We start from the raw sequence: 26,176 nt of genomic DNA on the forward strand, positions 1-26,176 counted from the left end.
ATATAAGCGAATGCTTTAGCAGGATAAAGATCTCCCGCATGTGCAGTAAAAGGGGAGCTCCGACAAAATTTTGTTGGCAACTTGTAATAGGTGAAAATATTTTCCTTTCCGCTAAGATATTAAAGTTTCGAATATATATATATATATATATATATATATATATATATATATATATATATATATATATATATATATATATATATATATATATATATATATATATATATATATATATATATATATATATATATATAAAAGCGAATGCTTTAGCAGGATAAAGATCTCCCGCATGTGCAGTAAAAGGGGAGCTCCGACAAAATATTTGTGGCAACTTATAATAGGTGAAAATATTTTCCTTTCCGCTAAGATATTAAAGTTTCGAATATATATATATATATATATATATATATATATTTAGCTTATATTATTATATATTATAGAGCACGTACCACGTGACACTAAGCGTCGTACCGCGTTCCACGCGGCGGCGTGTGTTTCCAGAACACCTCCGATTGGACACATTTCGTTTCCTGTGCATTAATAAGACAGGTAGGAAACGCCAGAAAGCTAAGGTGGAGTGGTGTAGTGGTTAGCACACCCGACCGGACGTTGGGAGGCCCAGAGTTCAAATCCTGGCTCCGCCAATTTTTGGCTTTCGGCGGGTTCCTGAAAACTTGGATTCTTTAATTCATTGGATTAAGTACGGTTCATTCATCTGCACATATTCGTTTATATCCTCCTCGGAGACCACGTACGATGACGTGAAGTGCCCGTGTTGTATATTCAATAACGTGGCTCTTGATTCTCGCAGATGATGATGATACCGTGTCTCTAAAAAAGCTCATAAACAAAGAATACTACATGTACACGGGGCGAGACAAACAGTGGGAGGATTTCTGGAGCACAAACGAGCACGTACCACGTGACACTAAGCGTCGTACCGCGTTCCACGCGGCGGCGTGTGTTTCCAGAACACCTCCGATTGGACACATTTCGTTTCCTGTGCATTAATAAGACAGGTAGGAAACGCCAGAAAGCTAAGGTGGAGTGGTGTAGTGGTTAGCACACCCGACCGGACATTGGGAGGCCCAGAGTTCAAATCCTGGCTCCGCCAATTTTTGGCTTTCGGCGGGTTCCTGAAAACTTGGATTCTTTAATTCATTGGATTAAGTACGGTTCATTCATCTGCACATATTCGTTTATATATATATATATATATATATATATATATATATATATATATATATATATATAAAAGCGAATGCTTTAGGAGGATAAAGATCTCCCGCATGTGCAGTAAAAGGGGAGCTCCGAAAAAATTTTGTTGGCAACTTATAATAGGTGAAAATATTTTCCTTTCCGCTAAGATATTAAAGTTTCGAATATATATATATATATAAAAGCGAATGCTTTAGCAGGATAAAGATCTCCCGCATGTGCAGTAAAAGGGGAGCTCCGACAAAATATTTGTGGCAACTTATAATAGGTGAAAATATTTTCCTTTCCGCTAAGATATTAAAGTTTCGAATATATATATATATATATATATATATATATATATATATATATATATATAAAAGCGAATGCTTTAGCAGGATAAAGATCTCCCGCATGTGCAGTAAAAGGGGACCTCCGACAAAATTTTGTTGGCAACTTATAATAGGTGAAAATATTTTCCTTTCCGCTAAGATATTAAAGTTTCGAATATATATATCTATATATATATATATAAAAGCGAATGCTTTAGCAGGATAAAGATCTCCCGCATGTGCAGTAAAAGGGGAGCTCCGACAAAATTTTGTTGGCAACTTATAATAGGTGAAAATATTTTCCTTTCCGCTAAGATATTAAAGTTTCGAATATATATATCTATATATATATATATATATAAAAGCGAATGCTTTAGCAGGATAAAGATCTCCCGCATGTGCAGTAAAAGGGGAGCTCCGACAAAATATTTGTGGCAACTTATAATAGGTGAAAATATTTTCCTTTCCGCTAAGATATTAAAGTTTCGATTATATATATATATATATATATATATATATAAAAGCGAATGTTTTAGCAGGATAAAGATCTCCCGCATGTGCAGTAAAAGGGGAGCTCCGACAAAATTTTGTTGGCAACTTATAATAGGTGAAAATATTTTCCTTTCCGCTAAGATATTAAAGTTTCGAATATATATATCTATATATATATATATAAAAGCGAATGCTTTAGCAGGATAAAGATCTCCCGCATGTGCAGTAAAAGGGGAGCTCCGACAAAATTTTGGTGGCAACTTATAATAGGTGAAAATATTTTCCTTTCCGCTAAGATATTAAAGTTTCGAATATATATATCTATATATATATATATATAAGCGAATGCTTTAGCAGGATAAAGATCTCCCGCATGTGCAGTAAAAGGGGAGCTCCGACAAAATTTTGGTGGCAACTTATAATAGGTGAAAATATTTTCCTTTCCGCTAAGATATTAAAGTTTCGATTATATATATATATATATATATATATAAGCGAATGCTTTAGCAGGATAAAGATCTCCCGCATGTGCAGTAAAAGGGGAGCTCCGACAAAATTTTGGTGGCAACTTATAATAGGTGAAAATATTTTCCTTTCCGCTAAGATATTAAAGTTTCGATTATATATATATATATATATATATATATAAGCGAATGCTTTAGCAGGATAAAGATCTCCCGCATGTGCAGTAAAAGGGGAGCTCCGACAAAATTTTGGTGGCAACTTATAATAGGTGAAAATATTTTCCTTTCCGCTAAGATATTAAAGTTTCGAATATATATATCTATATATATATATATATAAGCGAATGCTTTAGCAGGATAAAGATCTCCCGCATGTGCAGTAAAAGGGGAGCTCCGACAAAATTTTGGTGGCAACTTATAATAGGTGAAAATATTTTCCTTTCCGCTAAGATATTAAAGTTTCGAATATATATATCTATATATATATATATATAAGCGAATGCTTTAGCAGGATAAAGATCTCCCGCATGTGCAGTAAAAGGGGAGCTCCGACAAAATATTTGTGGCAACTTATAATAGGTGAAAATATTTTCCTTTCCGCTAAGATATTAAAGTTTCGATTATATATATATATATATATATATATATATATATATATATATATATATATATAAAAGCGAATGTTTTAGCAGGATAAAGATCTCCCGCATGTGCAGTAAAAGGGGAGCTCCGACAAAATTTTGTTGGCAACTTATAATAGGTGAAAATATTTTCCTTTCCGCTAAGATATTAAAGTTTCGAATATATATATCTATATATATATATAAAAGCGAATGCTTTAGCAGGATAAAGATCTCCCGCATGTGCAGTAAAAGGGGAGCTCCGACAAAATTTTGTTGGCAACTTATAATAGGTGAAAATATTTTCCTTTCCGCTAAGATATTAAAGTTTCGAATATATATATCTATATATATATATATATAAGCGAATGCTTTAGCAGGATAAAGATCTCCCGCATGTGCAGTAAAAGGGGAGCTCCGACAAAATATTTGTGGCAACTTATAATAGGTGAAAATATTTTCCTTTCCGCTAAGATATTAAAGTTTCGATTATATATATATATATATATATATATATAAAAGCGAATGTTTTAGCAGGATAAAGATCTCCCGCATGTGCAGTAAAAGGGGAGCTCCGACAAAATTTTGTTGGCAACTTATAATAGGTGAAAATATTTTCCTTTCCGCTAAGATATTAAAGTTTCGAATATATATATCTATATATATATATATAAAAGCGAATGCTTTAGCAGGATAAAGATCTCCCGCATGTGCAGTAAAAGGGGAGCTCCGACAAAATTTTGGTGGCAACTTATAATAGGTGAAAATATTTTCCTTTCCGCTAAGATATTAAAGTTTCGAATATATATATCTATATATATATATATATAAGCGAATGCTTTAGCAGGATAAAGATCTCCCGCATGTGCAGTAAAAGGGGAGCTCCGACAAAATTTTGTTGGCAACTTATAATAGGTGAAAATATTTTCCTTTCCGCTAAGATATTAAAGTTTCGATTATATATATATATATATATATATATATAAGCGAATGCTTTAGCAGGATAAAGATCTCCCGCATGTGCAGTAAAAGGGGAGCTCCGACAAAATTTTGGTGGCAACTTATAATAGGTGAAAATATTTTCCTTTCCGCTAAGATATTAAAGTTTCGATTATATATATATATATATATATATATATAAGCGAATGCTTTAGCAGGATAAAGATCTCCCGCATGTGCAGTAAAAGGGGAGCTCCGACAAAATTTTGGTGGCAACTTATAATAGGTGAAAATATTTTCCTTTCCGCTAAGATATTAAAGTTTCGAATATATATATCTATATATATATATATATAAGCGAATGCTTTAGCAGGATAAAGATCTCCCGCATGTGCAGTAAAAGGGGAGCTCCGACAAAATTTTGGTGGCAACTTATAATAGGTGAAAATATTTTCCTTTCCGCTAAGATATTAAAGTTTCGAATATATATATCTATATATATATATATATAAGCGAATGCTTTAGCAGGATAAAGATCTCCCGCATGTGCAGTAAAAGGGGAGCTCCGACAAAATATTTGTGGCAACTTATAATAGGTGAAAATATTTTCCTTTCCGCTAAGATATTAAAGTTTCGATTATATATATATATATATATATATATATATATATATATATATATATATATATAAAAGCGAATGTTTTAGCAGGATAAAGATCTCCCGCATGTGCAGTAAAAGGGGAGCTCCGACAAAATTTTGTTGGCAACTTATAATAGGTGAAAATATTTTCCTTTCCGCTAAGATATTAAAGTTTCGAATATATATATCTATATATATATATAAAAGCGAATGCTTTAGCAGGATAAAGATCTCCCGCATGTGCAGTAAAAGGGGAGCTCCGACAAAATATTTGTGGCAACTTATAATAGGTGAAAATATTTTCCTTTCCGCTAAGATATTAAAGTTTCGATTATATATATATATATATATATATAAAAGCGAATGCTTTAGCAGGATAAAGATCTCCCGCATGTGCAGTAAAAGGGGAGCTCCGACAAAATTTTGTTGGCAACTTATAATAGGTGAAAATATTTTCCTTTCCGCTAAGATATTAAAGTTTCGAATATATATATATATATATATATATATATATATAAAAGCGAATGCTTTAGCAGGATAAAGATCTCCCGCATGTGCAGTAAAAGGGGAGCTCCGACAAAATTTTGGTGGCAACTTATAATAGGTGAAAATATTTTCCTTTCCGCTAAGATATTAAAGTTTCGAATATATATATATATATATATATATATATATATATATATATATATATATATATATATAAAAGCGAATGCTTTAGCAGGATAAAGATCTCCCGCATGTGCAGTAAAAGGGGAGCTCCGACAAAATTTTGGTGGCAACTTATAATAGGTGAAAATATTTTCCTTTCCGCTAAGATATTAAAGTTTCGAATATATATATATATATATATTTATATATATATATATATATATAAAAGCGAATGCTTTAGCAGGATAAAGATCTCCCGCATGTGCAGTAAAAGGGGAGCTCCGACAAAATTTTGGTGGCAACTTATAATAGGTGAAAATATTTTCCTTTCCGCTAAGATATTAAAGTTTCGAATATATATATATATATATATATATATATAAAAGCGAATGCTTTAGCAGGATAAAGATCTCCCGCATGTGCAGTAAAAGGGGAGCTCCGACAAAATATTTGTGGCAACTTATAATAGGTGAAAATATTTTCCTTTCCGCTAAGATATTAAAGTTTCGATTATATATATATATATATATATATAAAAGCGAATGCTTTAGCAGGATAAAGATCTCCCGCATGTGCAGTAAAAGGGGAGCTCCGACAAAATTTTGTTGGCAACTTATAATAGGTGAAAATATTTTCCTTTCCGCTAAGATATTAAAGTTTCGAATATATATATATATATATATATATATATATATATATATATATATATATATATATATATATATATATATATATATATATATATATATATATATATAAAAGCGAATGCTTTAGCAGGATAAAGATCTCCCGCATGTGCAGTAAAAGGGGAGCTCCGACAAAATTTTGTTGGCAACTTATAATAGGTGAAAATATTTTCCTTTCCGCTAAGATATTAAAGTTTCGAATATATATATCTATATATATATATAAAAGCGAATGCTTTAGCAGGATAAAGATCTCCCGCATGTGCAGTAAAAGGGGAGCTCCGACAAAATATTTGTGGCAACTTATAATAGGTGAAAATATTTTCCTTTCCGCTAAGATATTAAAGTTTCGATTATATATATATATATATATATATAAAAGCGAATGCTTTAGCAGGATAAAGATCTCCCGCATGTGCAGTAAAAGGGGAGCTCCAACAAAATTTTGTTGGCAACTTATAATAGGTGAAAATATTTTCCTTTCCGCTAAGATATTAAAGTTTCGAATATATATATATATATATATATATATATATATATATATATATATATATATATATATATATATATAAAAGCGAATGCTTTAGCAGGATAAAGATCTCCCGCATGTGCAGTAAAAGGGGAGCTCCGACAAAATTTTGTTGGCAACTTATAATAGGTGAAAATATTTTCCTTTCCGCTAAGATATTAAAGTTTCGAATATATATATATATATATATATATATATATATATATATATATATATATATATATATATATAAAAGCGAATGCTTTAGCAGGATAAAGATCTCCCGCATGTGCAGTAAAAGGGGAGCTCCGACAAAATTTTGGTGGCAACTTATAATAGGTGAAAATATTTTCCTTTCCGCTAAGATATTAAAGTTTCGAATATATATATATATATATATTTATATATATATATATATATATAAAAGCGAATGCTTTAGCAGGATAAAGATCTCCCGCATGTGCAGTAAAAGGGGAGCTCCGACAAAATTTTGGTGGCAACTTATAATAGGTGAAAATATTTTCCTTTCCGCTAAGATATTAAAGTTTCGAATATATATATATATATATATATATATATAAAAGCGAATGCTTTAGCAGGATAAAGATCTCCCGCATGTGCAGTAAAAGGGGAGCTCCGACAAAATATTTGTGGCAACTTATAATAGGTGAAAATATTTTCCTTTCCGCTAAGATATTAAAGTTTCGATTATATATATATATATATATATATAAAAGCGAATGCTTTAGCAGGATAAAGATCTCCCGCATGTGCAGTAAAAGGGGAGCTCCGACAAAATTTTGTTGGCAACTTATAATAGGTGAAAATATTTTCCTTTCCGCTAAGATATTAAAGTTTCGAATATATATATATATATATATATATATATATATATATATATATATATATATATATATATATAAAAGCGAATGCTTTAGCAGGATAAAGATCTCCCGCATGTGCAGTAAAAGGGGAGCTCCGACAAAATTTTGGTGGCAACTTATAATAGGTGAAAATATTTTCCTTTCCGCTAAGATATTAAAGTTTCGAATATATATATATATATATATTTATATATATATATATATATATAAAAGCGAATGCTTTAGCAGGATAAAGATCTCCCGCATGTGCAGTAAAAGGGGAGCTCCGACAAAATTTTGGTGGCAACTTATAATAGGTGAAAATATTTTCCTTTCCGCTAAGATATTAAAGTTTCGAATATATATATATATATATATATATATATATATATATATATATATATATATATATATATATATATATATATATATAAAAGCGAATGCTTTAGCAGGATAAAGATCTCCCGCATGTGCAGTAAAAGGGGAGCTCCGACAAAATTTTGGTGGCAACTTATAATAGGTGAAAATATTTTCCTTTCCGCTAAGATATTAAAGTTTCGAATATATATATATATATAAGTTTCGAATATATATATATATATTTATATATATATATATATATATATATATATATATATTGCAACATTGAAAACGCAACGGCGAATTTTGTCATTTGGGCAGCAAAACGCCAGTACAACCCGTTCCCGACGGATTACGTGATGTTAGCTGGTGTGAAATGAATGATATAGACTAACTGTGAGTGAGTGAGTGAACGACTTTATTGTATGCTTTCAAACAAACCGCAGTGCCCCTAGCGGACGCCACCGGCGCCGCGCATGCGCAATGAGGTGTGGGCAAAAAGCTCGCGGCGCCCATACACAAACCATTGGAATGCGTTGTTGTCGGCGTAGGTGTGAGTCCCCGTGCTCTTTTTCGCGTTGGAATGGTTTATTCTACGTCTTCCTGGTAATGTCTGACTACTGTAGTGGCTTCAGTGATATTGACGAGGCTCGTTGCACCGCAAAACTTCACGTGAATAATGTGACATGCGGCGATTCATTCCGCGTGGACACCGCAGAATGGACGTCAAAGCCTGACTCGCATGATTAGATTCTGCTCGCTATTTTCAGTCATGACGACGCTCGGGCAGCGAAAGCGTGAACCGTAGCTGAGATGGTCGACGTCGATACTGAAATTCGCAAGCAGAATCGGACCAAGTGAATCAGGCATAACAACTCAAAGATGGCCAGGTAACAATTATCAACATATGCTTGTATCTACTGTTTACACCGAGTCTATTTATTCCAACAAACCTTCAAACTGAAAAGTTTTTTTGAGTCCTGCACTTACTTCTTATCGCAATGACTGGACCTTTGATCTATGGGCCGCTGTCGTTTGAACAAGCAGACGACAAAATGCAGAAACGTTTGAGAGCAGACGACAGTTCGAACGATCAGGCGGCCGTTCCAACTTGAAGACGCACTGAACGTAGTTCGCAGGTGGTCCGTACAACTTTACGGTTTTCCCGCGTTCGTGCTGGAACAAAACAAATAAATCTGACGAGCACAAGTATCCGTGCATTCAACCCAAAGTGCTTCCCGCACAAGCAATCGTGGTCCGACGGCCTCTGGTTTACCTTTTTCATGGCCCATGCTCACGTTCTCGGACGAACCGAGCAGGCAGAAAACACATGAAAACTGACCTTCAAACCTTTCCCGACTCTTCGCGCAGAGTCCTAGTCACGGCGTTTTGACGAGAAGGCAGGTTGCTTTTTGCAAATTTCTACAAAAACAACGCCGGAATGCACGTCTCGCATGGTGACTTCCGCCCACAGCCCCAGACCGGAAGTGCGCCCGACGCGCCACCACCGCGCCGTGACGTAACAGAGCTGAGTTCGTGTTCAAAAATTCACTCCAGCAGAACGAGCGAAAAACAATGTGCGACGTACTATGTTTTATTTAAATGCACCTGGTCGACCTGCAAGTTTTGCAACACGTGACGTTACCTCGCCTGAAAGCGAGACGAAAATTTGAAAGTTGGTTTTGGCGTCACCTCCATTTGCCATTTTCTCAATTTTTATTTTTTTATTTAAAAATAATTATTGAGATGCGAGTGAAAAAGTTACAGCTCAAGAAGCCCAAGCAGCACAGGTAATTGGCCAATCATTGGCCAATGGCTGGCAATGATCCTTTGGCCAACGGCCAGACAGTGCCCAGCCATTGGCAGATGACTGGCCTTTCTCTGGCCATTGGCCAATGGCCACTGGTCGCATTTTTCATATGCAGTTCGAAGTAGTTCTTACAAGATTTGGTTGTCAGAGGAAGAAGCTATGCTTTCTGGCGTTTGAAGCGTGTACATATTGATAAGATGACATCTATCTAATATACAATACACCTAGATATACCTTAATTCTCCACATAAAAACAGAAAGATCTAGAAATGCTCCGCGACGAGCCGGACTTCTTTTTACTACGCTTCTTGAGATGAAAACGAGTTCTGGTAGCTCAAAAAAACGTCTTCGTGTTTTGTCCCGTAGGTGTACCCACAACCACAAGGTGAAGCTACCGAGTTGTAAATGGCTGTCTGTATTGGAAACTCACTCCTACATTCTGGGTGCAAGATTACCGCATCGGCCGATGTGTTTTCACCAACTGACAACGTCACAGGAACGCGACATTGTTTTGTCGCTCCTCGAGTGCTGATCCACAGCGGGATGATCGGCAAGACGCGGTGCCACTGCTAACTGCAGACACAGTATATCACGTGTTTTTTTTTCTTTTTTGTATGATGGTCCTGTAGCGTTGGTCATAAAAAAAATTAGTCGGCGGTCAATGGGATTCATTGGATGGACATGCGCTAGCATTATAGTTCTTCCTCACCTCCTTTTCCCCCTTTTCCATTTGTGTATGACTCGATTCTATTCGTTTATCACCGCATCCATGTCACTCGTACAGAGAACCGCATTCTTCGTTTTAACGACACACACACGCACGCATCACAGCCCATGCGCTCTACTACGGAGACCGAGAGCGAAGTACATACCCAGAGACGGCAGAGGGGGCGGCGCAACTGAGCATGCCCGAATTCCACCGCGTCGCTGCGGATCCTCCTCTCTGGCCCCGAGCCAGCTATGCGACGCTCCTTTCACGAAAACGGGCGTTTCGACGAAAACTCGGTGGTGTCTGTCAGTTTGTCAACGCCGCGGGAAGAGAGGGAGACGCGTGTGATGTCAGCGCTTCGAGCCAATAGGAGCGTCGCTCTCGTCACCTCCACCTCTCTTCTTCTGGCTCTCTCCCCGGCTCTGACAAACTGACAGACACCGCCGGGTTTTTGTCAAAACGAGCGCTCTAAACTAGGTCCAAGCACACAGATGCATAAGCACCAACTTGAAGCATTTTCTAAATTTCTTTTTAGGCATCTTAGCAGTCCGCCTACTGAGGTTTCGGTTATCTGGAAAAAAAAACATTATAAGGTTTGTATATGCATATAGCACACGCGTTCGTTTCCCAACAGCACCGGTTCGACTGCGTCATTCACGCGGCCGGTTACAAGTCCGTCGGAGAATCGTGGAAGGTGCCTCTGGAGTACTACCGCAACAACATCGGTGGTACCATCATACTTGTTGACGTAAGCTGTTCTTATAGTTATACTTGTAAGGGTTCTTCGTTTTCGGAGTTTATTTTTGAGCAGAATCGGAGGGTTCTGTTCGTAAACACATGCACCGTCTCAAAACACAGGTTGCTGTGCTTTAAACTGGTGTCTGTGCTTGTCCGTTTCTTGCGTTTTTCTTATATGTTCTTAATTTTATTTTTGTTTTAATTATAAATGTTCTTCTGGACTGTTTTTGTTTTCACTTGAAATTATAAGTTTTTCGGAGCTTTCGTTCCTTATTCAAAAAATCTGAATTATTCGTATTTCTAGTGTCCTTCGGGTAGAGATAGCAGTCAACAATTTTGTTAAAGCCAATTTTTTTAATAAGAGCTAAGCCTTGTTCAAGAGGAAGGCCCGAAGTTGAATGACTAAAAGACCAGAGGTGTTCGACTACTGTCCTCGGGAAGCTCCACCCCCCTCCCCCTCCCCACCCCTTTTGTTGTGGTTAGGGTTCAAAATACTTTTGAATGCGAAAGTATGAACTGTCTCATGGAGCGAGCCGACGTCATCAGCTTTCAAACCACGCCCAAACGGCTCTTAAATCCTTCTTCAAGTCAAGCCAGCTCCCATTCGCCGGTTAGCCACGGCACCTTTTACAGCGCTTCGATCCCATTGGCTAGCGCGCGTCGACCAGGCTCCCATTCGCCTGACACACCGCGCCAGGTCAGCGCTAGTCAGCGCACCAACACGCGTAGAGCAAGAATGATGTACATGCTTTCGCATTCACAACTCATAAGAAGTGCTTATGTGTACCTCTATCCTTTTTTTTTATACTTACCAACAAAGTGGAAATTAAAAAAAAAAACTGTATCTTTATAGTTGTTTTAGGATTCCAATAAAATATAAAAAAGTCGCGTGTTTACAATACCAGTCCTCAAATTCTGAATATTTTAGATAAATCCTAATCAATATTTTTATCGGCGACTGTTTCTTTTTTTTTTTTTTGGGGGGGGGGGGGGGAATTTGATTTTGAGGATACAGACCCTATAGTTATAGATCATTGTTTCCCCCAACCAGGTTGATGTAATTTCTTTCAAATTAGTACCATTTGTTTTCCCCCCGACCGCGTAGGCGATGAAGAAGCATGGTGTGAGGCGACTCATCTTCTCAAGCTCAAGCACGGTGTACGGGACGCCGGAGTACCTTCCTGTCGACGAGAACCACCCGACTGGACGGAACTGCACCAACCCGTACGGCCGCACCAAGTTCATGGTCGAAGAGATGCTCAGGGACATCGGCAGCACCGAAAAGGTGGGACCACGACGCAGCCAATCACAGAAGAGAAGAAAAAAAGCACAATATCGGGCATTCACTGTGCGTGATCGGTTTAGTCGGTCATAACAAAATACACAAAGAGAACGAGCGCCATGACGGTGCACTTTTGGCGCTGCATGATTGGCTATATCGAATCGTATAGACCTCTTCGAAAAATCACCTCTTGCGCGCCGCCATCTTTGTCTACCTGCTGTGGAAAACGTTCCGAGCGTGCGCAGTATCTCTCTTTCACGAAATATTGAATGCCAACACATGCGTCCATCGGCATTTTTCGACCTGGATGAAGAAAGGCTCGTGCGCTGCCAATGTGAGCGATGCCGGCGCCCCGTAACGTTTCCGCCATGTTGAGGTGGGCTAGCGGCATGTCATTGAGGTGGGCGAGGACAAGATGGCGGCGCCTTTTGTATCGCCGATGGCTGACCTTAGCGCACGTTAGCGACATACTTACTGTTTCGAAACGCAGGTGGACATATCCACATACAATCGTGGCTTCAGATATTGTAGGATGAGGCATGTTTAAGGGTTGGAGCTGACTTTATAACGATCGGAGCCTCTATTCCAGCATGTCGTGGAAGTTCAGGACTGCCTCGAGCGCAGCCATTATTGACGTAATGGCCATGCGGCTCCTGAAATCCCTCCCGTTTGCATTCTTTGGAAGCGTTTATATTTTCCTTTTGGTTTTAAGTGAGATGAAAATAGCCACGTAGCACGTGATAAAATGTTTCTAGAGACTGAAGGTTCGTTCTGTTGTTTTATTCTGGTATTCCTTAAAATATATCATTCTCTTTCGCAAGAGACGCTTGGCAACATTGTACGACAGGCAGCGGGCGTCCTTCCTGGAGAGTAGGTCCGCCTCACTTGGGCACGCGGTCCGAGGTTTTTTTTAATAAATAATAAATATTTTATTGTCCCGTTTTCAACGCAGTACATAGACCGGCTGCAGTATCTCCCTTGCAAGGGTGTATAGCGTGGTTTGCGATTGTACGTAACTCTTTCCTGGCCACGGAACAGGAGCAATATTTGAAGAATCCGTGGAAACGCTTTTATTTTCCTAACTAATTTGCGTATAAAGCAATATGACGCATCAAAATGTGGGCAATTAGTTGTTCTTTCAAAACGAACAGAGGTTGGTACAGACCTATGCATCGCTTATCACCCGGGCGAAAAATGCTGAGTCACTGAGCTGTGGACGGATGCGCAGCGTCCGACTTACCGCACGGGAGGTCAACAGCGCATGCTCAGAAGGCGTTCCACAGCCCAGCAGGCAAAGATGGCAGCGTGCAGAAGGCGATTTTTGCACTGACGTTGTCCATTTTTGGTGCGATGGAGAGTCTCCATTACACGGTAACACGTGTGCGCTTCAACGAGGGAATGCTTATACTGGTGAAACACAGATAGTTCACCTCATATCCCCAGCAGGATGCTTCCTTTGTGTTGTATACTTTGATTTTGTCATAGCCTTGATTGCAGTTCCTTTATATTTAGCATTTTTGTCCGCCTTGTTGCGAACATAAAACGTGCACGCCGGCTCAGGACAGCATTTCAAATTATAGTGACGTTTACCGACAACCATCTGTTTAGCGACGCCCGTAACATAATTTAAAATGTCCCCAGAACTCTTGAGGTCTAGAAGATATGTCACAATCCGGTTTATATACAACGCCATCTTTGTTACAAAGACTGATACAAGCAGTTAGCCTAGTCAAGTCCAACCACCGCTCCCATGACTATTTTTGACGGCCCACCAGCTTTTGATGAAGCTCCGTTGAAACCGAAACGAGAGATCTTCGTCTATTCACGACGTTCTTGGATATAATTATCTGCACTAACTTTAATTTCTTCATGCGCTTGGAAACCATCGATCAACGGTGATCGATGACCTATGAGCGCGGTCAGGAAAAAGTGAAACGGAGTGTACTGACTTATTCTTTTATTTAAACCGCCTCGGGGGCTCCGAGACAATCGCGGTGGTCTACGAATCCCCGGTTCGCGGATTCGAATCGCGTCCGAGGTGCCCGCATTCTGACGGATGCTTATTTCGGACAAGACGCCATGCCTGGCACGTCAGATGTCCCCAGGTTATTGCAATTAATAATCCTTCCTTCGCTGGGACGTGTCAGATGCCCTCTGTTAGTTTAGCAAGTAAAAAAACTGATTCGATTATTTATTTTTGTACACAAAATGCGTTGTGAATGACCTGGGTCAAAGCCCAGTAAGAATAATAAAAAACCTGTGCTGTCACGCGAATTCATAAGGTCACATGACTGTGACATCACACTCAAGGTGTCACGTGATATTATGACGTCACAGGTACGTAACCTCATGATGTCATGTGACATCTTGATGTCCCCTGAAGTCACGATGTTTCAGCCCTCAGCGATAATTTTCTCCGTGACGGTTCCGCGTGGCGGTCTTCTCATAGAGGTCGGCTTATAATTATTCTTTGTTAAAACACACGCAGGGCTGGAGCATCGTGCTGCTGCGTTACTTCAACCCGGCCGGAGCACACAGCTCGGGCGAGATCGGAGAGGACTCGCAGGGCACGCCCAAGAACCTGGTTCCCCTGGTCGCCCAGGTGGCCATCGGGAGGCGGGAAAGGCTGCACGTCCACGGAAATGACTACGACACGCCGGACGGAACCTGTGAGACATATGGGGAGATTCAACCGTCGCGCTGGTAGCGGCTAAGTTGAGAACTAAATCCCATGGGGACAACAAAAGCACGAATCATTTGCTATTTCCTTAAACCACCTGAGTGTGGGTGGAAAACAAGAAGAACCCAAAGTGTAAGAGAAAATACCAGGTAACAAAAGGCAACGACTCATTTTTGTTTACTATATTTCCAACATTGCTACCACACTTGTTCGACCTTTTGACGCTATTCAGAATTTGAGACGTTGCCGTCTGTCACTGTTTTTACAGCGGAGCTGTTAAGGGCCAGTTTCCCCAGGATCGTGTCTACCAACAAAGAAATGATGACATCGAACTCTGGACAGCTACCGCCATCTATCAGCGACGGCGGCAACCAGACAACTGGTTGCCGCTATCGCCTAAAGTTCCACTGCGTCGAGCGCTTCAGATTCCATTTCGAAAGAAGAGCAGATCGCTCGCTTGAAGGCCACCGCCGAGAACAGAAGCTACAGCTCCGCTGCTCTTTCTTTTTCACCATAGTGGAAAGGCTAAAAGTTTTTTTGTTTTATTTTCTCTTTCACTTTGAATTCTTCTCGTTCTCCACGTAGTGTCATGTGGTTTGAGAAAATGGTAAACCTGCACCAGGCTCTCCTGCGCTGTCATTTTTTATCGTCAAACCCATTATTTGTTTGTGCTTCTGACGCAGCGCTCGGCTGATCTAGCCCAAAGCTGCGTCAGCGCTCGGCTGAGGCTCTTGCTTAATCAGTGAAGCAGCAACTGAACAAGAGTACAGGGCCTCTAAACTCGTCAAACACGAAGTTGGGACCAAAGTTGACGGAGCGCACCGATTGGCCTATCACGACGATGACTTTGCGCTTTTTTTGCGTCCAATCGGCGCGCTCCGCGAACTTTCTGCTCCAGCTTTGTGTTTGACGTGTTTAGGGCCCCAGACCCAACACTGATTAGCTGTTGGAACTGAGATGGAACGTCCAGTAATCTTGACCTTGATCGATCGAGGAAGATCAAGTAAAAAATTCAGTCCACGGTTCTTGAGTTGGGTAAACACCAACGAGGTAGAGGGGGTAAACACCGAGTTCTGTGGAAACCAAGCTCGATAAAGCGCCCTCTATATTTTGATCTCCTCGCCAATAGTCACCGCGTGGCGAATCTGCAGCGCGTATTATGATCGCTCCGCAGTCAATACGATTGTGTCGCCAGTCCGTATTCGCGACTCCAGCGAGTTAGCTGAAACTTACTCTCGGAAGAACAATTCTGTAGTCATTGCCGCTTTCTTTAGCTGATCAAAACTGATTAGAGTCTATTACCGACTCTCCGGAATCCATACTTTCGGTTTTGAACGAAATCTCCGAAATAAAAGTTTGACATGAAAAGAACAAAAAGCACCGGGAAAGCAAAACTATGCTCCGCAAGTTTATGTGCACCGGCTACACTTAACCGTCGCAGTTCAAATACCCATAAAATAGGGTATTAAACAAAAGAAAATCTCTTAATTTGATTGCGCCACCCATTCAGGCGGCCCGGACGAGCCGAAGCGACTTGTTCCCAGCCGCCATGTTTGTTTGGTGGTGGCTCCCCCTATAGGTCGCTGGAGTCGCGAATACACCCAACACCAAGGAGGTTAGAAGTACTAGGAGGGGGCACGTTGCAATATTGGTGAAGCCTAGTCATAAAAAGTTTAAACGATTTTGTGCCCAGCGTGACCGCAGATCTCTCTGGCGATTGGTGCACGTGACATGTCACGTGTGAGATGGATGGTTGATTGTAGAAGGACTCCTTGCAGGCTTGCGCGCGCTCCGTCCGGTAGGTTTTATCAGATTGAAGGCTAGACTGTGGTGTATTCTAGTAGCCCATAGTAAGACGAAGGCTAGCTACGGTCACGTGATGTGGTCACGTTGGCATGGTGAGTGAGGAGCAACCTCCTTGGTGAGGAGAGTAAGGAGGGAAACGAGAAAGTGGCGAGGCGTCAAGGGAGCATGGCTTGTTGAGGCTACGCGGCCGACGTCATGCCCTCTCCTACCCTTCTATTCTCCATGTCCAACACGGTGTTTCCCACTGATCTCTATGACAATTGCTGGATCGCGTCTGCCCGCTCCGCGAATGCGGTCACTGGCGGCCATCTTTAGGTAGAGTTATATCACCTCCAGCCAATGTAAGCTGCTGCAGCCGCTATCATCCATCCATGGCAGATAGCGTTTTGGCAGGTGGGTTGGCAGGCTGCGGTCAAAATAGCGTGAGTGATATTGCGTGCTTGATTAAAATTATTTGACGAAACATGTTTTTGAAACCCGGCGTGAACAGTAGTCCGGTTTTTGAGGACCTGGTAAAAGTTTCACGAAATCGCAGCACCGAGAGAAAAGCAGCACAGCACGTATCGAAAGTCGCATCGAAAGAAGCATCGAAAGCAGACGACGGTACGGAGTTTGCTTTTGATGCGAGCTGCGCTGCTTTCCCCCGGTGCTGCGCTTTCGTAGAACTTTTGCCGGGTCCTCAAAGATGAGGCTACCGTTCACGCCGGGTTTCAAGAATCTGCTTCGTCGAACAACTTCAATCAAGCACGAAATGTCACCCACGGTACAGTGTACTAGATCTACGGCTATTTTTATGGCAGCCTGCCGCCATTGCGCTGTCCGCCATACTACTATGATGGCTAGAGATGATATAACTCTACCTAAAGATGGCCGCCAGTGACCGCATTCCGGTCCATAGGAGGAGCTGGTCAAACGCGATCCAGCAAATAGACATAGAGATCAGTGGTGTTTCCAAACACGCCCGCTTTGCCCACACCAGGTGTGGGCTCTGCGCGTGCGCAGAAACCAAGTTCGGGTGGAGTGAAGCGTGTACGCATGCGCAGTACTGACAACAGCGCCACCGCAGGGGCATGACGTCAGTGAGTTCAACCAATCAAGAAGCGTGAAGGTAATAAGCCATGCCATGTGATTTTTAAATTGTCGGTAACGATAGATTTGTTACACAAAAACGCCAACCAAGCGCGAACACGTGACCAGCTGAAGGCGTTTCACAAAAAGAAAAAAATTGGGACATACATTCACTCATGGCACATTCGTCCATAATGATCAGAGGATTTTTACTCATCCAAATGGCTGAAAAACCATTGGAAGAAAATTGTAAAAGGTTTCTCGCCCAATCAGATCGGTAAAAAATTTCATCATCCGTTTGAACGAAAACTTAGGTTATGAAATTAACGCATAAATAGTATTTAAATTGCATCGTAATTTAAATAGTCAGCTTCCGCGCACATTTATTCGACAAGAAATGTTCACCGTGGTCGGGCTTTTGACTACTTACATTTTTACTTTTAAATTCTTGGTTTGCTTTCTGGTGGAGGTTGCGGTAGGAAGGGTTGGTGTTTGTGCGATCCCCTCTATGGTCCAACGCACCCTACGGTTCATGCTTTAAAAACAAAACTTGCAGCCTTTCCACTCTGGTGAAGAAGGAAGAGCAGCGGAGCTGTAGCTTCTGTTCTCGACGGTGGCTTTCCGGGCGAGCGATCTGCTCTTCTTTCACTAGGGAATCTGAAACGCTCGACGCAGTAGAACTTGAGGCGATAGCGGCCTCGCGGCGGTTGCGGAACCATGCGCGCTGCTGCGCACATCGCCGCTCGTTCCGCTCCCGCTCTTCTTCCTTCGAAGAAAGGTTGCCGCCATCTATGAGCGACGGTGGAAACCAGTTGTATGGTTGCCGCCTTCGCTCATAGATGGCGGTAGCTGTCCAGAGTTCAGTGTCGTCATTTCTTTGCTGGTCGACACGATCCTGGGGAAGCTAGCCCTTAAAGGACACATGCAAAGGAAAAAAACATTTTTTTTAAACGGCTTAGATGGAAAAAGGACGGCATAAAACGATTTTACAACGAAGAAAAAATTTTTTTAGAGCTATATTTACGGCGCGAAACGAATTTGTAGTTGGCGCCCGCGGGCACCGCGGAAAAGTGGTCTGTATTTATCACGTGACTGGTCTTTATTTATCACGTGGTGCTTGCGCTCTTTCGGAAGCTTCCTATGGCCTCTAAAAGTAACTTAATCATCTTTGTTTGAAGTATAACAAAAAACCAAGACGAATAAGTAACTTTTAGAGCCCAAAGGAAACTCCTGAAAAAGCGCAAGCAGACGCGATAGACCTGTACGCCGGTCAGACGACGGCGGCGGCGCCCCGAAGCAGACGAACTTGTGCGGCGGCGGCGACGGCGCCGTGGAGAAACGCGTTGAAGCGGCGTTCGCACAACGCTCAGCGTGCGGCGGCGACGCAGCGCGGCGGCGCGCGGGCCTACCACGTGACCAGCGGCGGCTCCCGCGAGCGCCAACTACAAATTCGTATAGCGCCGTAAATATAGCTCTAAAAATTTTTTTTCTTCGTTGTAAAATCATTTTATGACATCCTTTTTCCATCTAAGCTGTCTAAAAAAAATTGTTTTTTCCTTTGCATGTGTCCTTTAACAATTCCGCTGCAAAGAAAAAAAAAAAGAAAACGCTAGGACTTGGCTTGAGCCGCGGTGTCTTGACCAAACATGAGGACCCTCCTTGCTTGTGCTATACGCGTGCAGGCGTTCGAGACTACGTGCACGTCATGGATCTCGCCAAGGGTCACGTGGTCGCTGTGAACAAGATTATGACCGGGAGCCTGACGGGAATCAAGGTGAGGATAGCTCGGTGGCCACATGAATCTGTCTCAGCCACGCGCGTCAGGAAGGGCTCAGACAAGTTGCGCTTTTCAAGCGTTCCTCTGTCCCAGTTGCACGACAGATGTACGCCTCTACAGCGTATATAAGGAGTATTCACTGGGCGCCATATTTGTGGGTGGAGCGCATGCTCAGAACGAGCCCACATTAATAGGCTGCTAAGACCGGCAATCTTGAGGGTGCGGAATGCACGTTACAAAAGAATGCACGTTACAAAAGAACAGCACGCGCTCAGCAGTCGCGCACACAGCTATGGCCGCCGGGTCATTTGCCGGTGAATGCATGCGCGTGCGTTCTACAACAGTAGACAAAGATGATAGGCCCGTAGCTCTCAAGTTTTGAGCAGCGCTCCAGGCGAGCAAAATAGAATATTTGGCTCGGGTTTCGAACATGCGTCAGTACGCTTCCCCACTAGAGTTTTTTTCTACTCCGTTCCATTTTAAGTAAGTGCCAGCGTAGCAGAGGCTACAAGAGCGAGCTGCGAGCTTCCAGCGTCCCTGTCAAGCACGCGCGCTCGTGCAGTGCGAGCATCTTTCAGGAGGACGTGCTTTTGCGAGTAGCTTCGGCTTCGCTATCACGTAAAGTAAAACATACATGCCCGCGGAAGCTATGAAAGAAGGCAAAGATGAAAGGAATGTTTCATGGGACGCTGCGGCCGCGAGCTGCATAATTCTTTTTTTAATTTTTATTTGTTTAGAGGTTTTGTTATCGCGCATCGTCAGATGCTTGCATTCGAACGTGGCACGTGCAAAATCGAACGTTACACAGCCACCTGGATGGTTCAGCCATCATAACATGGTCGCGTCTTGCGGATGCGCTCGCGCCCCCTGCCCCAGAGCAACGGGTCTATACCACGCAGAAGGGCGATTCTTGGATTAGCTTTATTGTGCTGCGTTGTCAAGGCTACCGTAGACTTTCTTTCCATCTACACTGCGCAGACGTACAACATGAACGGCGGCACCGGCGGCGCCTCCGTGCTCGAGGTCATCGCCGCCTTTCAGGAAGCGTCCGGGGTCCGCGTACCGTACGACGTCCTGGAACGACGGCCCGGGGACGTGGCCAAGATGGTGGCCAGCTCCAAGCTGGCTCGGGACGAACTCGGCTGGAAGGCAGAGAAGTCGCTCTTCCACATGTGTGCGTGACGCACAAATATACGTATTTTCAGCGCTTGTCACCCATGGGTAAACAATGCTGAGTCACTGAGCCCAGGGCGCATGCGCGGCGGCTGTTATTTCGAGGGAGAGCATATACAAAATAGCGCGAGAGGACAGAAACATGACAGGGACAGGAGAAGACAAGCGCTAAAGGGACCCTGACAGGGCATTTAATCTCGCCAAGGTTTTTATTTGTGCGTGACATATGAGAGCCCAACTACCCTAAAGTCAATTTGCAGCTCGATTTTTTTTTTTTTCCGCTCGAAAACCGCAGATCGAGAACTGGCCGGTTTGAGTCGCGCTCACTCTCTTCTCCGTGGTCACGCGCCGTTTTCTATGGTTTAGACACAACCACCAAATATAATCAAAGTCTTGGATCATCGAAAGCATACACTCAATATTAAAAATAGAAAAGAGATACAATACCCTTTTTCTGTGGTTTCCAAAAAGCCGCAAGTACGTTGATTAAAGAAAATAAAGTTGCACAGCCACGTGACTTCCGCACCCTCTCTCCTCCTCTACATTTCTTCTTCCTCCCCAGTCCAGTTTCGGTTTCGGCACCGAGCAGTTGCGTTTTTCGACTTCATTAAAGAAATATACGTGACGCTTTAGTAAAATATTGATTGGGTAATCTTCTGACACCATAATGGATCCCCTGACAAGGAATAAAACAAAAAACTTTGGAGGTTGTCAGCGTCCCTTTAACCAACTATACGTTCAGCCAACAGTCCAGCAGTCGATTTTAATTGGCGTAGGAGAAAAAAGCGTTTCATGTGTGCGTTTTTGATGTCACATTCCGTCACTCGGTGAATACTGTAAACGACTTATTTTTTGCGGGCTCGATATTTCGCGATTTAAGTTAAAGCTAAAATTTTGGAATAATTCGCAGGTTCTAATCTTCGCGACGCGGTGGCATCTCAATATTGATTCCAATGTGTTTACATCTTACCGGAATTGTTCGCGGGACCTATTTTTCGCGAATTGTAGTCGATTCGCGAAAATTAGGTCTTCGCGAAAATTAAGTCGTTTACAGTATATAATGTGGTCACATGTCGCCGGCAAGAAACATCTACATGTAAAACGAAAAAGGTAGTAGTTTTATGCATCAATCATATATCAGTTTGTTTATAGACAATAAAGAAGATCCTGGCACTGCGCATATGTCGAGAAACTCGTGTTCCTGACGTCACAAACACGAGTTGGTACATTGTGTGCGAGTAACACTGCAGGGCGCAATGCAGCGATCTCGCTGATGGAAGGAACGTTTGTCAATCTTATTTTTATTTTTTTTTGTGTATATTTTCGTTTGTTTGACAGGCCCGTCTCTGCTGTCATTTCCAGGCGAGGACGTCTGGAGATGGCAGAAGAAGAATCCGACCGGTTACGCCAGGACGGGCAGCCAGAATTCGACAAGAAGCTAACAAATTCGACCGGCGATTGCGGAAATGGTGGTGGTGGTGGTATATCGACGAATCTTCATCCGCCGAATAAAGTCTATGTTTGTTCGCAGAAGGGTGTAACCGAGTCAGGAAGCCCATAGATAATTCGTCCAAGTAAGTATATATGATTATCGTAATCAAACAAAATCGATTACCAAAAACGTTACACGAGACAAGAAGTCACACTTGATCATTCCTAATGACGTTCAAGAATAGTGGATACATTCATCGGTCGTCCTGAATGAGCGCCGAAGTTTCTGTGGTATATAAGGTAATGTCCTTCAAAATATAAATAAAATAAAGTATAGCGTTTATTTTTAACGCGGTCAAACTATACGCATCCCCGATCGAATCGAACACAAATGTTTCAGAGCTATCGGCGTTCTCTTGTTCACACGTAGAATAATTAAGCGATTTCCTGTAATTTTAAATGGGAAAACCGAGCGCGTTCACCGTAATTCGCGCCATTTAGCCTCAGGTATTCGTGAGGTGAACCCCGTCGCGGCCACCATTTTCGCTGAGGAAAAAAGCTGTCCAAGCAGCTTGACTGGTCCTCAGCCACCCTCCGAAAATCACATAAATATCTTGAAGATAACCCAATTCGTTCCAAACTTTTGGCATCTGGGCCGGACCTTTAGCGCAGCATTTGGGCGGAGATGAGCGTTCGGTGACGCGTTTAATTTTGCAACTAAAAATACAAAAAAAAAATTGTATATTATATTTGAAGGATTGATTCTTAAAATAGTTGCAGAAGCTGCATGCTATCCCTGTCTTCCGGTTTGCGACGTGTGCAGAAGGACACTGAGATGTACCGCTGAAGAGAATAGCGGCGATTCGATGTTGGAAAGAAAGGTGTTAAAAACTTTAGGTTGCTATTTTTTGATTAGATAAAAAAGGAATTATCGCCTCTGCCCTCTTGAACTGTCCGGCGCGCACACATAAACAGAGAATACCATGTGCTAGAGAGAAGTAGACACAAGAGTGTTACAGAACCCGTTTCAGAACCTTCAAGATCGACCCAAAACTACTAGACTAACCTGGATTTTTTTTTTTTTTTTTGTGACAAGGTTTCTGCCAAATGGATTCATGTTAGTTTAAAGGGCATCTCCGCCGTAGTTTTGATGGTCACCGATTTCTATAAAAGTTTCACCATGTATTTGGATGCCCTTCCTGAGCATGTGTACAAAATATCTCGGAAAAATATTAATTTTTTTTAGAAGAAAATGAATTTTGAAATTTACATGTACACACCCAAATCACTTGCTGCAGCCCTACTGGCAACACTGAGCAAGAGCGGCACACGGAGGCTGCCATGATGGCGCTGACGTTGCCGTGACGTCACATGTTGGTCAGGGTGCTTGCTCTGTAGCTAGTTGTGCTAGCGACTGTCTGCTTTTTGCTTATGTTATCGGTTTATACAGTTATGTAAGACCGCGTAATGGCGACTGGAGGAAATTGGTGTTGTGTGTGGAAGCGTCGTTTGAAAACACGGTCTACTAAAACCGTCTATTGTCAGACCCCAAGATATAACAAAAAGTGCCTCCAATTAAAAGGCATAACGTCGATCAGTTTTTCTTGGCGTGCTAGGAACAAAAGCTGCCTTTCCATTCCGCTTCGGAAGCGGCATCTGGGTCCACATGGCGGCGGATCACGAATGCAGCCGCCGCTAGCGGTTTTCTCGGAGGCGATGCCGGCGGATCGTATCAGAACGGGTTATCGTCATCGTCCTCAACATCTAGCAGCATATCCTCATCGTTGCTCGATTCAGACGAGCCTGATGAGTCCATTTTTATCCGCGGCACGAACACAAAACAGTGACCTGCTGCCAGGCTGGCCAGGCTCAAACTGCACACTTGCGAGTGTTTATACCATATGTGACGTCACGTCAAAATGGCGGACCAGTCGAGTGGCAAGTTAGTTTCGATATCGCTTTCAGCGTATTTTAACGATTATAAATTATGTAAACAGTCTTTTCATGATTTAACCGCTGCTATAGGCTAAATTTTTAGTACCCTTTCCGAAAATATGTTTTGATAAAAACGCTCGAATTGACGGCGGAGCTGCCCTTTAACGAGAAAAAAACAAAAAAAACGGAGCTGGCTGATGGTTGTATGTATCTCAAACCCAATCTGCCTGCATGGCTCAGAAAATCCCCACAAAATCTGGACTTTCATCAAATCTTGCGTAAACCAACTTTTAGACAAAAATTCACTACACTCCCCCAACATCGCGCCAAAAACGTAAAAAAAAAAATAAAAAAAAAACACTTTCCACATCGTAAAAAAAGGGTGTCACGTTACACCAATTTGTCCCATATAATACACCCCAAAACTTCAGTTACACGTACATCGCACTATTGTCGAACAGACGGCCCCACATTTTACGAGGGGCTTGATGACGTTGCGATATAACTTATTAAATAGCTAAAGTATGTATCAAAGACCACAGAAAGGAGACACTGAGGTTTTGCAGTACGGCCAAGAAAGCACCGAGTATGTTAATTGTCGTCAGTAGCACGTATATTAGCTATTTTTAATAAATTGACCACAAGGCTATCAGGCCTCTCCTGAAAGTTAGTAACAGCAGGTTGACATCAGTGCGCTCTACGTCCAACTGAAATTTTGGGGTGCTTTATATGGGACAAAGGGTGTAAAAATACACCCTTTCTTTTCTTTCTTTTTCCTTTTTTTAGAATGCAGAACAGGAGACTTTACAAACGTACGTCCAAACCAGTCCCTGAAATACGCTCCGAAGGGGAGAACTCCACAAACGAGACACGTCAGCAGGCACTTCGAACTCTTGTGTCGACTTCCCACATGACACGTCAGTCTCCCCGACCTGCATGTAAATATTTTCACGATTGCTACGTTATAAGCGACTATTCCTCGTAGATAGCGCAACGATCTCGATATTGACAATAGTGTAAAATCTTCGGCCTAGAGACGCACGGTGGAAGTGTTCCGGGTCAACCCGATAGATGGTGTCGGTGTGCGTGTTAAGCTGTTAGAGGGGAATGCAACATGTTCAAGTGCACTGAAACGCAAATGTGCGAGCCGGCCTTTCGAAATGAGGAAACCTGCCGTTAAGGTCGCCAACTTGGCCGCGAGCCAAAGACGTGCTTGCACGAACCTCCTCCTCCACGAGGATCTCTTCAGAACGCCACTCAAACGAGTTATGACGCGGACTCGAATTGACCTTCAATATTACGCACGAGACCATCGGTATACCTTTCACTATAGGAATAGCAGTGACCTCCTTACTGCGTCCGCAGAGCTGCATTTGACAGCCTGGAGCATAACTTACTCGGCGCTCTTCGTGGCATTGCGCGGCCGACTGCGGATCGACGAATGCTTACACCGCCGCTAAACTCACTCTGAGGTTAAAAGTAACGGCAATCTAGGTCGTGCTAGCCAAAATGGTGAGCGAGCAAGTTACACTGTACTCGTGACATCGCAGTGTCGGGAGTATATATATGTATATATATATATGGGGGGGTTTCATCTCAAATCCGGCAGGCTAAAAGGGTCTAATTTTTAATTTTCACGAAAAAAATATATGTTTTGGGGTTTTTTCTCAAATGAAGGAGGGCGTAAAGCGCATGTTATCCCGATTTTTTGTTCTCGAGTTACGAGCCGTAGAAGCCGCAGTGGTAGAAACCAGTGTTTTTGCCCGCCGTCGCAGGACGCGTGTTTGACACCCTCTGCTGACGCTATTGTTTTCTCTACACCCTTTTAAATTTTTCCCCTCATTTAATAGGTATTATAAAAATACCATGATGTATTCAAATATTTTTAGGAATTCGATTGTTTTCTAAAACACGTCAAACTCGTCACTCCGGTCGCTTTTCGGTCAAATTTGACAGGTCATTACTATGTCTGTACTTAAGGTAAATTTTCTTTCTTTGGCTCTACAGAAAGCCCAAAG

The 26,176-nt window shown here is 42.0% G+C and overlaps 1 protein-coding gene across 1 annotated transcript in view; it reads left to right on the forward strand.

Moving 5' to 3' along the window:
- The window catches only part of LOC8038400 (UDP-glucose 4-epimerase-like), a 24,749-nt gene extending 2,439 nt beyond the window's left edge, over positions 1 to 22,310 (forward strand). The window contains exons 3-8 of the mRNA XM_040210673.3: positions 10,903 to 11,016; positions 12,112 to 12,291; positions 14,777 to 14,957; positions 19,525 to 19,616; positions 20,598 to 20,793; positions 22,155 to 22,310. Coding sequence (XP_040066607.1) covers positions 10,903 to 11,016; positions 12,112 to 12,291; positions 14,777 to 14,957; positions 19,525 to 19,616; positions 20,598 to 20,793; positions 22,155 to 22,234 — 843 coding nt within the window. The 3' untranslated portion in view covers positions 22,235 to 22,310. The remainder of the gene's footprint in view (positions 1 to 10,902; positions 11,017 to 12,111; positions 12,292 to 14,776; positions 14,958 to 19,524; positions 19,617 to 20,597; positions 20,794 to 22,154) is intronic.
- Positions 22,311 to 26,176: the final 3,866 nt, after the last annotated feature.

The sequence above is a fragment of the Ixodes scapularis genome, unplaced genomic scaffold (assembly GCF_016920785.2).
Source record: "Ixodes scapularis isolate PalLabHiFi unplaced genomic scaffold, ASM1692078v2 PGA_scaffold8__174_contigs__length_109621045, whole genome shotgun sequence".
Classification (NCBI taxonomy): Eukaryota; Metazoa; Arthropoda; class Arachnida; order Ixodida; family Ixodidae; genus Ixodes; species Ixodes scapularis.